This window comes from Rhinoraja longicauda, chromosome 3, assembly GCF_053455715.1.
Source record: "Rhinoraja longicauda isolate Sanriku21f chromosome 3, sRhiLon1.1, whole genome shotgun sequence".
Taxonomy (NCBI): domain Eukaryota; kingdom Metazoa; phylum Chordata; class Chondrichthyes; order Rajiformes; family Arhynchobatidae; genus Rhinoraja; species Rhinoraja longicauda.
The window spans coordinates 56,953,668-56,967,096 of NC_135955.1; the positions used below are offsets into that span (position 1 = coordinate 56,953,668).

Sequence of the window (13,429 nt, forward strand, 5' to 3'; positions counted from 1 at the left end):
CATACCAGCAGACTGGCTTGAACCCAAGGGGTTGGATCCAAATTTTAACTCATTGGGTGCCTCTACACAACACCTGTGGGATCTATGGTAGAATGTGGTAGTGGGTGCAGCAGCAGAACAGAAGATTGACATTCCTCAGACGTATATTTCAATTCATAGAGGAGATTACCAGTAGCTCTCAGAAACTGACTGCAACTTTTGTTAATCTTTGTGAGGGGTAATATTTGTAATTTCTAAATTAATATGATCTTTCTTAGTGGAATAGCGATATATATCAGGTGTTTTTGTCACCATAAAATTGTGCACAAAAACAAGATAAATATCCCTAGATGTTTGTTGGTATGAGCACTTGGTCGATAACATACTTGACTGATTGTGGTGCTAGTGGCTCAAACAAAAGAGATTATTTTGATTCTAGTGGAGAACCATGTACAAACTAGAATGTTTTTATTAATAATAAAGATGGTGGTGAATGCCAGAGACCAGACCATATTAACTCACACATTTCTCCGGAGACGATTAATCACTCAACATCTATAGACAATTCATCAATTACTATTTTAACAAAAAGATTTGCACAGTACAGTTCTATAATGATTATTCTGTGGCATGCAATTTAATTTGTGCTCATTTGGTTATTGAAGCAGGCTCTGCTAATTTTGTAAAGCATTGGGGAACTTTGCAACAGCTTAAAACCCTTATTCAAGTCAAGTCAAATTTATTTGTCACATACACATACACGATGTGCAGTGAAATGAAAGTGGCAATGCCTGCGGGTTGTGCACAAAAAAGAATTACAGTTACAGCATATAAATAAAGTTAATAAGTTACTATTAGTGTCGACAAAAATTTAGTCTTTGGGGTTATAAAAGTTGACAGTCCTGATGGCCTGTGGGAAGAAGCTCCGTCTCATCCTCCCCGTTTTCGCAGCGTGACAGCGGAGGCGTTTGCCTGATCGTAGCATCTGGAACAGTCCGTTACTGGGGTGGCAGGGGTCCCTCATGATCTTGCTTGCTCTGGATCTGCACCTCCTGATGTATAGGTCCTGCAGGGGGATGAGTGTAGTTCCCATGGTGCGTTCTGCCGAACGCACTACTCTCTGCAGGGCCATCCTGTCCTGGGCAGAGCTGTTCCCAAACCAGACTGTAATGTTGCCGGACAGGATGCTCTCTACAGCCCCAGAGTAGAAGCAATGAAGGATCCTCAGAGACACTCTGAATTTCCTCAATTGTCTAAGGTGGTAAAGGCGCTGCTTAGCCTTACCCACCAGTGCGGCAATGTGCGTTGCCCACGTCAGATCCTCTGTGATGCGGACTCCCAAGTATTTAAAACTGCTCACCCTATCCACAGTAGACCCTTCCTTCCAGCCCCTCAATAATATCTCCTGAAATACACAATCCAGTGCATTTTTCTTTTAGTATTGGTCCTTGACAACGGCATCCTTTGGTAAGGTGTAAGGGACCACATGAATATAACAGCAGCACATTTCTGCTTCACCCAACTGCTCTGTCAGTGTGCAATTATTTCTTACTAGACCAAGTGAACCCGGTGGGCCCAAACTTCTCCTGCATTGGTGCAGCACCCTCCCTGCCCCCCCTTCTTCCATTAGCACCAAAGGGACGACGGTGAGTAAGGTGGGCCTAAAATTGCCGCGCTATCGTGTACCCATTTTGGCAGTAGTTCAGGAGCAAACAAACAAACAAACAAGAGTTTTAGTATATAGATTGAGCATTGGGAAAACAAAATTATAGTCTTTGGCACTCGTCATGAGGTCCACATACTTGCCATTGATTTCATTGTTTTCAAACTTTGGAGAGGTTTACCAGAATTCTGCCTGGATTAGAGAGTATTAACTATAAGGATTGTATTCTTCAGAGCGTCGGAGGCTGAAAGGGAGACCCGATAGAGGTATATAAATTTGAGAGGCACAGGTAGGATTGACAGTTGGAACCTTTTGCCCAGAGTGGAAATGTCAAAGTCTAAAAGGCGTAGCTTTAAGGTCAGAGGATCCAATATTTAAAGAGATGGTGCGGGAAAAGTTGTTTTAGACAGGATTGTGGGTGCATGGATCGTGGTGCCTGTAATGGTGGTGGAGCAGATAGGACTGTGGCCTTTAAGAGGCTTCTGGACAGGCACTTGTCCTCTCTGAGTGCCACTATGACAGTTTTCCTAACCGATAGCACATCTCCTCCACCTCTTTTGCCTTTCTCCTGATCATGTCTAAAACATCGAAACCCTGGAACATTAAGCTTATTCTATCTGGAAATCAGAGTCTAAGTAGCAGATAGATCGAAGCGGATTCATTCCCTTTGCTGCTGACTTTTAATTTGTGCAGACTAGCAAATGAAGTGCAATGGACTTTGATATTATTCTCTGTTGCATGGTACTTTTGTTTCAGGACACAGGACGAGGCAGCACAGCAGCTGAGTGAGCTCGAAGAGGATATTAATAAACGAATAAAGACTGCAGTTGAGGAGTGCCAAAAAGAGGTATGATTAAAACAAATTATATAATATGAAATAAGATATAATATGATTCTATATTTTCTGTGGTATTCATTTTATTGTTTGAAATAGAGCATTTTCTAAATTAGGATCTTTGGAAAAATCATTTTCTAATTTTGTTCCTTGAAAGTGACATCACATGTAGATAGGGTAATCAAAAGGCTTTTGGTATGTTGGCCTTCATCAAAGTGTTGAGTATAGAAATGGGGAGGTTTTGTTGCATTAGAAATTGGTGAGGCTACATTTATAGTATTGGGTTCAGTTTTTGATCACCATGTTGTAGGAAGATGTTGTCAAGTGGGAACGAGTGCAGAAAAGATTTACGAGAATATTGCCAGGGCTCGAATGCCTGAATTCCAGGGGGAGGTTTAGCAGGCTAAGACTTTATCCCTTGGAGCAAGATTGAGGGGTGATCTTAGAGGTGTACACGAACATGAGGGGAATACATCAGGTGGATGCACAGAGTTTCTTGCCCAGAGTAGAGGAATCGAGAACCAGAGGACATAGGTTTAAGATGAGGGGGGAAAGATTTAATAGGAACTTGAAAGATTTAATAGGAACCTTTGTACACAAAGGGTGGTGCGTACATGGAACAAGCTGTCAGAGGAGGTAGTTGAGGCAAGTATTATCATAATGTTTAAGAGCCATTTGGACAATTACATAAATAGGATAGGTTTAGGGGGGTAGGGGCCAAGTGCAGGCAAGTGGGACTAGTGTGGATGGAAAATGTTGGTCAGCATGGGGAAGTTGAGCCAAAGGGCCTGTTTCCCCACTGTATGACTCTGACTCTAGGATGAGAAATATAGCTATTTGAAAAGTCTAAAAAACCAGGTGCAGAACTGCAACCCAATCAAGAGTAATTTTCAACTTCACCCAGTGGTGAGCTGACAGAATTGTGGAACCAATCTGAATTTCATTGTGTTGCAATCAGTTGACTCTACTTGGATTGCTCTACAGATAATGAATTTGGAAATGCTATTGCACTTTGTAAATAAGTTCCCGAGTTGTATTCTTCAGAAAAATGCAGATCGTTGCCTATGAAATTTTAACATACCGCTCTTAGGTACCACAGGCTTGAGATGGCAATGGGATCTCATTGTGCATTGCTTTAATATTTTAAATACATTTGTTGCTACCTTCCTAAATTTATCAAGAAAAAATTCAGAATATATCAATTCCTTTGGTAGAATTTCAGAATAGAAAGTACTTGCTCTGCATCTGAATATTACGCCTGTTTAAGAATTGATTGATGTTGACGCTGAGTGGCTGAAATGGAAAAATATTCCATTCCTTGATGCCAAAATCCTTCCACCTTAATGAGCCTAAAGTACATTTATAGCAGCTGTCTTCAAAAATAACATTCTACGTGCTGCAGTTTGCATTGCTTCAGACATTGATTTTCCACAGCAAATCTGAAAAAGGAACTTTAAACATTTCATGCCTAAAGTTTACAATCTTTGTTATTTCCAACAGTAAGCACAAAGCAGTAGTGGTAAAATTAAGTGCATTGTGCTTGTTAAATGTTTACTTATTTCTATAGCCTTCATCTTAATTTGTTACTTCACGCACGCAACTGTGTCCTGATGTCTTCTGTAATAATACTAAAGCCAGTATACATGTAAAACACTTTTTGTGTCTTACCCACTTGGGGGTAGTATTCCACCGTAATATAAGCTCACAATCTGAAGAATAGCATTATCTGGTAATTTGTTTTTTATATTAAAGGCTTAATGTACCTTTACACAATAGTTCACTTTGAAAACTTGTTTTATGATAAGTATATCATGTTTGTTTGGATTACAAGAAGGTTATAGAACAGAACATGACTGCTCAGCCCATCGAATCAGTATTGATTCTATGCAAGAGCGCTCCAGTTAGTTTCACTCTCCTGCCCTTTCTCATAGTCCCGCAAATTATTTTCTTTCAAACATCTATTCAATGTTTTAAATGTTGTCACTGTTACCCTTGCACTGGATTCCAGATTTAATAGTTCACAATTTTTATGTCTGACAGTAAATAAAGTCACTTTCAATTATTTAGCTAACTTAAGACCTTGCAGGGTTCAACTTCATGTAATTTCTTGTATGCCAAGATACAGCTCAAACTGCTGAGTTCCTCCAACAGTTATATTTTGTTCCAGGTTTCAGCACCTGCAGCTTCTTGTCTCCATTTTGCTAATCACCAATTTTCCCAACTTGCACTGCCTACAACCTTCATGAGTTTAAATGTTGCTATCAGATCCCTTTTGTGACTTTGTCTGCTCCAAGGAAAACAACTGCTGATTCTCCAGTCAGTGCACATACAGTGCCCTCCATAATGTTTGGGACAAAGACCCATCATTTATTTATTTGCCTCTGCACTCCACAATTTGAGGTTTGTAATAGAAAAAATCACATGTGGTTAAAGTGCATATTGTCAAATTTTAATAAAGGCCATTTTTATACATTTTGGTTTCACCATGTAGAAATTACAGCAGTGTTTATACATAGTCCCCCCCACTTCAGGGCACCATAATGTTTGGGACACAGCAATGTCATGTAAATGAAAGTAGTTATGGTTAGTATTTTGTTGCATATCCTTTGCATGGAATGACTGCTTGAAATCTGTGATTCATGGACATCACCAGTTGCTGGGTGTCTTCTCTGGTGATGCTCTGCCAGGCTTGTATTGCAGCCACCTTTAGCTTATGTTTGTTTTGGGGGCTAGTACCCTTCAGTTTTCCCTTCAGCATATAAAAGGCATGCTCAATTGTGTTCAGATCAGGTGATTAACTTGGGCACTCAACAATTAACCATGTTTTAGCTATGAAAAGCTCCTTTGTTGCTTGAGCAGTCTATTCGGGATCATTGTCTTGCTGTAGAATGAACCGCCGGCCAATGAGTTTTAAGGCATTTGTTTGAACTTGAGCAGATAGGATGTGTCCACACACTTCAGAATTCATTATGCTACTACCATCAGCAGTTGTATCATCAATGAAAATAAGTGAGCCAGTACCTTCAGCAGCCATACATGCCCAGGCCATAACACCCCCACCACAGTGTTTCACAGATGAGATAGTATGCTTTGGATCTTGGGCAGTTCCTTCTCTCCTCCATACTTTGCTCTTGCCATCACTCTCATACAAGTTAATCTTCATCTTATCTGTCCACAAGACCTTTTTCCAAAACTGTGGTTGCTCTTTTAAGTACTTCTTGGCAAACTGTAACCCGGCCATCCTATTTTAGCGGCTAACCAGTGGTTTGCATCTTGCAGTGTAGCCTCTGTATTTCTGTTCATGAAGTCTTCTGTGGACAGTGCTCATTGACAAATCCACCCCTGACTGCTGAAGATTGTTTTTGATCTGTCGGACAGGTGTTTTATTTTTCTTTCTGTATTATAGAGAATTCTGCTGTCATCGGCTGTGGAGGTCTTCCTTGGCCTGCCAGTCCCTTTGTGATTAGCAAGCTCTCCAGTGCTCTCTTTCTTTCTTCTTAATGATGTTCCAAACAGTTGATTTTGGTAAGGTTTGGCTGATGTCTTTAACAGTTTTATTCTTATTTCTCAGTCTCATAATGACTTCTTTGACTTTCATTGGCACAACTTTGGTCCTCATTTTGATAAACAGCAATAAAAGTTTCCAAAAGTGATGGAAAGACTGGAGGAAAGACTGTGTGCTGAGAGCTATCTTATACCTGAATTAAGGAGGCAAATAAACACACCTGAGCAATTATTGTGCCCTGAAATGGGGGGACTATATATAAATACACTGGAATTTAGAAGGATGAGAGGAGATCTTATCGAAACCTATAAGATTATTAAGGGCTTGGACACGTTAGAGGCAGGAAACATGTTCTCAATGTTGGGGGAGTCCAGAACAAGGGGCCACAGTTTAAGAATAAGGGGTAGGCCATTTAGAACTGAGATGAGGAAAAACTTTTTCAGTCAGAGAGTTGTGAATCTGTGGAATTCTCTACCTCAGAAGGCAGTGGAGGCCAATTCTCTGAATGCATTCAAGAGAGAGCTAGATAGAGCTCTTAAGGATAGCGGAGTCAGGGGGTATGGGGAGAAGGCAGGAATGGTGTTCTGATTGAGAATGATCAGCCATGATCACATTGAATGGCGGTGCTGGCTCGAAGGGCCGAATGGCCTCCTCCTGCACCTATTGTCTATTGTCTATTTCTACATTTAATGTTATACTCATTTTGTAAAATCTGACAATGTGCACTTTAACCACATGTGATTTTTTTTTCTATTACAAATCTCAAATTGTGGAGTACAGAGGCAAATAAATAAATGATGGGTCTTGGTCCCAAATATTATGGAGGGCACTGTTTAACTGAATTGCCACATTACTGGATTCCACTTTGTCAGTGGATTTGTTAGAGCCTTCACATTTTCTGTAAAGTGTGGTAGCCAAAACTGGAGTCAGCACTGAAATGTACGAACAAATGCTTTATAAAAGCTCCTTGCACATGCACTCGCTGAGTCTATTGATGAAGCTCAGGACTTCATGACTTTTATGGCCACTTTATCAAATTGACCTGCCATTTTCAATAGACACATTCCCTCATCCACAACTCAATCTGTTCTTTTACTAATCTTATAATTGGACAATTTGCTTTACATTGACGCACTCATTCTTCTTACGAAAACATAACACGTCACATTTCTCAGCATTAAGTTTCAGTTGCCACCTATTAGCTAATTCCACCAGCCTGTTGTTTCTCCTTGAAGGTCTGCTTTCCTTAGTGTAAACATCCAAATCTTATGCCATCTCTAAATTTGGAAATATGCTTTGAAAATTAAATCCAAGTTCAAATAATCAACTGATATTAATAAAAGCTGTGGTCTTATTGTTAATCCCTAGATGGGTTACTCTACATAGCTTTCCATTTGGGAAAAAAAAACTTTAATGAATTCTCTGCTTCCTGCAACTTTGTTAATTTGCTGTTATTTTTTAAAATAATTATATTATATTTTTTATGGACTTCAATCTTGATGACAATTCTATAACATCTTATGCCTTTGAGAAATCCATGTCTATTGCATCAACTCCATTTCCTTAATGACCCTTCAGTCTATTCATCCAGAAAAACTCTTGTCAGGTTCGACAGAATTTGCCTTGTACACATTTTGATGTTAACTTCGCATAATCATTCTCACTTGTCCAAATGACTGTTCCCGATTATTGTTTCTGGGATTTTCCCTTCTTTTGTGGTTATACTATCTAGCCTATAGTTGCTGGATTTATCCTTGTGGCCTTTTAAGTTTTCAGGAACATTTTTGCTGGGCCTTCTGCAGAGTAGTGAGTCATTCAAGCATAATGACTGTTTTTGAACTACTAACCCTAGCATTTTGGATCATAATAATATACAAAATGAGTATAACATTTTTAGCCCAAATCATTTTAACGAATAACACTGCATATGTGAATATCAACATAACCACAAGTAGACTTGCATTTTGCACTTTACACTATTTTTGCTTAGTTTCGAAGGACAGGATGGAAACAGGCTCTTCGGCCCACTGAGTCCATGCCAACCGTCGATCATCTGTACACCAGTTTTCTGTTATCTCGCTTTTGCATCTTGCACGCTAACTTATAGAAGCCCAATTAACATACAAACCTGCATGTCTTTGGAATGTGGTAGGAAACCAGAGAAAACACGGTCTCTGGCGCAGTCACAGGGAGAATGTACAAACTGCACAGACAGCCCCCATAGTCGGGGCTCTGGTGCTGTGAGGCAGCAAGTCTACCACTGCACCAGTATGCTGCACATGTTCATGTAGTGTGCCAAGCTAAAATTAGTTGCCTTTAGGAAGACAGTCAATAGTTAACTGGTGAATCTGGACATCACAAATAGGCAGATGGGTTAAGATGTTAGATTTCTTTGTCTTAAAGTCATTAGTCAAGTCAAGTCAATTTTATTTGTATAGCACATTTAAAAACAACCCACGTTGACCAAAGTGCTGTACATTTGATTAGGTTCCAATAGAAAAAAAATGAAAACATACAGTAGCACGCAAACAGTTCACAGCGCCTCCTCAATGAGCCTCAAACGCTAGGGAGTAGAAATATGTTTTGAGCCTGGACTTAAAGGAGTCGATGGAGGGGGCAGTTCTGATGGGGAGAGGGATGCTGTTCCACAGTCTAGGAGCTGCAACCGCAAAAGCGCGGTCACCCCTGAGTTTAAGCCTAGACCGCGGGATAGTGAATAGCCCCAAGTCGGCCGATCTGAGGGACCTGGAGTTAGAGAGGGGGGGTTAGAAGATTTTTGATGTAGGGGGGGGGAGTGTCCATTTAGGGCTTTGTACGTGAATAGGAGGAGCTTGAAGTTGATTCTGTACCGTACAGGGAGCCAGTGGAGAGAGGCCAGAATCGGGGTGATGTGGTCCCTTTTACGGGTACCCGTCAGGAGTCTCGCTGCGGCGTTTTGGACCAGTTGCAGGCGGGACAGGGAAGATTGGCTGATCCCAGTGTATAGGGAGTTGCAGTAGTCTAGGCGGGAGGAAATGAAAGCGTGAATGATTTTTTCTGTGTCGTCGAATTGGAGGAAGGTTTGATTTTAGCTATGGTTCGAAGTTGGAAGAAGCTGGCTTTTACCACAGCGTTGACTTGCTTATCAAATTTTAATGCAGAGTCAAATATCATGCCGAGGTTTTTGACATGCGGTTTGACTAGGCAGGATAGGCTTCCAAGACTGCCTGTTATCAATTTGATGGAGTCGGGGGGGCCGAAAAGGATGACCTCAGACTTGCTCTCATTTAATTGGAGGAAGTTATGTGCCATCCAACATTTTATGTCCTCAAGGCAGTGCAGTGGAAAGAAATGCCGTGCCTTTGAATGATTTGGCCAAGGGGGAGCATGTATAGAGCATGTATTAGTGAACCTGATGGGTTTTTACAATGATCTAACAGTTTACTATTATGGTTATTATTATGGAAATTAGCTTGTTTTTTCCTAAATTCCAGATTGATTTAATTACAAAAGTCTAAATTCCCCATCTCCCATGGTAGGATTCAAGCTTGTGTTTCTGGATCAAAGGTCAGAACTCAGGTTGCAAGTCGAGTAAGTGAACCAGTGAGCGTTTGACAGCACTGGGCCTCGCTGAAGTTTAGAAGATTGAAGGGGGACCTCAATGAAATGTACAGAATAGTGACAGGCTTGGATGGAGTGGATGTGGAGAGGATGTGTCCACTAGTGAATAGAAATGCAGACAATAACTGAAGTGCCAACTGTAATATGTTTCACTGCTCTAAATGGTTCAAGTCCCATAAGGGATATTGGAACTCTTTTATTATAGTTTTTGAGAATTGGGGTAAAGGGGAATTTGTTGTTTTGCCATGTCATGCATCTGGTTAATAATTATTTATTCCATTCTTTAAAAAACATGTTCTTCATAGGAACTAAAGGTGTGATTTGCTTCTAATGTAGTCAAACTGGAAGGGTTACCAGCAGATTTATATGTGAGTTTTATAGTTTGAATGGGCAGTGTGTTACATATATATTGATGAAAGCTTGAACTACTTGATGTTGATTACAGGAACAAAGAAAAGCAGAATTGACTCTCATTGGGCTACAAAATCAATATGATGCCAATATAAATGAACTTCAGCAAACAATTACAAAACTGAAAAAGGTAAGAATCATTTCAAAAGATGATATTGAAATAATAACTGCAAACCATCTAAAGTAAACACACAATGCTAGAGTAACTGAGCAGCCAGACAGCATCTCTGGAAAACCTTGGTGATGTTTTGGGTTGGGACCCTACTTCAGGGTTTTTTTTCCATGAAGTTGGCAACAACTTAAAGAAATCTGATGCAAAAGACATGGTGGAGAATTTGGGAGAGTTTCATGGTACAAGAAATTGAGGTATATTTATGGGTTAAGATATCAAAAAGATCCCCGAAATGCCCTCTGTCTTAATTTTTCCCAATTAAAGCTGAGCGAGTAAACTTGATAATCTGGGATAAGAAACTTGAAAAGAAATGGGTAAACACCACTGACTTACTGCAAGTGGCTAGAAAAGTGATATAGTCTAGATGGGCACAAAAAGCTGGAGTAACTCAGCAGGACAGGCAGCATCTCTGGAGAGAAGGAATAAGTGACCTTTCGGGTCGAGACCTTTCTTCAGACATACCATGTTTCTTAAGGGTCGAGCAAGGAAGTTGCATGTATGTAAATTATGGTCTGGGGATGTACAATGAGAGTGGTTACAGAATAACAAGTTCACAAGTTATATGTAGAATTGGGCCATTTGGCCCATCGAATCTACTCCGCCATTCATTCACGGCTGATCTCTGCCACCTAATCCCATTTTCCTGCCTTTTCCCCTTAACCATTGACACCTGTTCTAATCAAGAAGTTATCTATCTCTGCCTTTAAAATATCCACTGACCAGCCCTCCACGCTCTTTGTGGCAATGCGTTCCACAGATTAACTACCCTCTGACAAAAGAAGTTCCTCCTCACCACCTATTTAAAAGATCGCCCTTTAATTCTGAGGCTATGACCACTGGTCCTAGACCCAACAGTGAAAACATCCTTCCACATCTACTCTATCTATACCTTTCATTATTCTGTAAGTTTCAATGAGGTCCCCCCTCAATCTTCTAAACTCCAGCAGGGCCAGTGCTGTCATATGCTCATCATATGCTAACCCACTCTTTCCTGGAATCATTCCTGTGAACCTCCTCTGGACCCTTTCCAGAGCCAGCACATCCTTCCTCGGATATGGGGCCCAGATTTGCTCACAGTACTCCAAATGTGGCCTGACCAGTGCCTTATAGAGTCTCAGCATTACATCTCTGTTTTTGTATTCCAGTCCTCTAGACATAAATGCTAGCAATGAATTTGCTTTCCTTACTACCAATTCGACTTGCAAATTTTGGGGAGTCCTGCACCAGCACTCCCAAGTCTCTTTGCCCCTCCGATTTCTGGATTATCTCTCCATTTGAATATAATCTACGCCTTTATTCTTATTCCCAAAAAGCATTATTCCGCACTTTGCTATACTGAATTTCATCTGCCACATCTCTGCCCACCCTCCTAACCAGTCCAAGTCTTTCTGCAGAGTCCTTGCTTCCTCTACACTGCCTGCCCCTCCACCTGTCTTAGCATCATCTGCAAACGTGGCCACAAAGCCTTCAATCCCCTTATACAAATCATTAAGATACAACGAGAAGAGAAGCGGCCCCAGCACCGACCCCTGCGGAATTCCAATTGCAGAATAACATACAGGTATCCAGGAAGTTTAGGTTTTCTCTGTATCCTAGAGTTTAACTCTCCTGCATGTCTTTTAGCTCTTACAACTTCCCTCAAAAGTCATGCTTGTTTTCTATTTAGATGGATCACTCATTGAAGGTTACCCACAGAGTCTCTTCCTGGCCCAGAAGGGAAGGGGATGGTGATGTGTTGGGTGGGGCATTGGGACCCCACACTAACATAACGTAGAGCTAGCGTGAACCATAACCAATGATTGGTGTGGGTTGGGTGGAACGAAGGGTCTGTTTCCATACTGTATCTCTAAATAAACAATGGCAAACAAACACCTGATTTTGAATGTCTAATCCCCTAATCTGTTGGGTAACTTTTAGAGTTCAATACCTGATCCAAGGGAGTGAGGGTAGAGACTCCAGTCCTGGATGATTCCCTGGTGGCAGCCCTCAGATCTAGGTGGTGACATAATGCCCTGATCCGTATATATTTGTATTTCTTCATAGTCCTTGGGTGCAGAAGGATGCAGACACGTTGCCGTTGTATCACTCTGGGGCACCCCAGCATTGTGGAGTGCCTGCATGTGCAGCTTTTGATTTTAATTTGATGTTTAGTTTGAATAATTGACAACCATTCGCAGCAGAATTGTACCTCCCAGTGGCAAGTTTTAAGCAAAGACCCTGAAGCTGGAAGTCACACCTGCTGGTGAGATGTGTGGAGGCATGATGATGAGGCAATCCTTAAGTCCAGGCAGCTTTGGCGCAGATACTTCACTCTGATTGCCTTGCACTTGATTAAAGTTCTGGTCCTGGCCATGGAAGAAAAGTGCCCATAGACTTGCTCTTTATGTTAAATCGTATTGACTTGGTGGATGTGTAAATTCTACCCTATTAGTGAATTGTTGTAAGAAAATTACCTTATTGTTTTCCTTTTTTTATGTAATGAGAAAATGTGAGATACATTCTTTTTCTCTTACAGTTAGAAGAACAATACAGATCTGATAGTCCAAAGGATAAGAGCATTGCACTAAAAAGAAAACTAAATGATCTCACATTAGTAAGTAAAGTTATTTCTTTAGATTTGTTCTAACAATGTCATGTTCAACCAAAAGGAAATCAATTTGAATACAGTAGTTTTTTTTAATACGAGTTCAGTGCATACTGTGATATCTTGAGCTCAGATACAGAATAACAAGTTAACTCACTGCTGACCGGAAGATGACTGCACAGCTGTACTGTGGTTTATTCAATCATTTACAATCCTCCAATCAAAGGTGGCGCTATTACAACTCCTTCCACCCTAATAAAAAAAATCCCTTGTGGACATTTTGTTTTGAATATAACCAATGGTATGAAATTATTACAATCTTGTCTGATAGTTTACTTTTATATAACCTGAATAAAATTAGGGCATCATGCATACATGTTGCATATACAATGATATGTGCATTTCAGGAAATAACTTCACAAATTTAACCTAACCACTGGGTTTCTCCTTCTTTCTGGATATCTTCCCTGACCAAACGTTTCTGACTGTTTAGAACCACTTGGACTCATTTTGAATCGAGTCAAGCCTTCCTTTTGACCTACATTCATAGATTCCAGTCCATCAGTCAATTTTGTTTGACTGTCAACCCCACTTGAACCTCCATTTTCAGGCTGATTCAAACTCTCACTAACTTGTGTACCTTCTTGTACCATTTCTAGTTCATCTGGTACCTGTACTTG

General features: G+C 40.6%; 1 protein-coding gene across 1 annotated transcript in view; it reads left to right on the forward strand.

The window, feature by feature from the left end:
- The window catches only part of rasef (RAS and EF-hand domain containing), a 48,957-nt gene that overhangs the window by 14,128 nt on the left and 21,400 nt on the right, over window positions 1-13,429 (forward strand). The window contains exons 4-6 of the mRNA XM_078396989.1: window positions 2,399-2,489; window positions 10,028-10,123; window positions 12,681-12,758. Coding sequence (XP_078253115.1) covers window positions 2,399-2,489; window positions 10,028-10,123; window positions 12,681-12,758 — 265 coding nt within the window. The remainder of the gene's footprint in view (window positions 1-2,398; window positions 2,490-10,027; window positions 10,124-12,680; window positions 12,759-13,429) is intronic.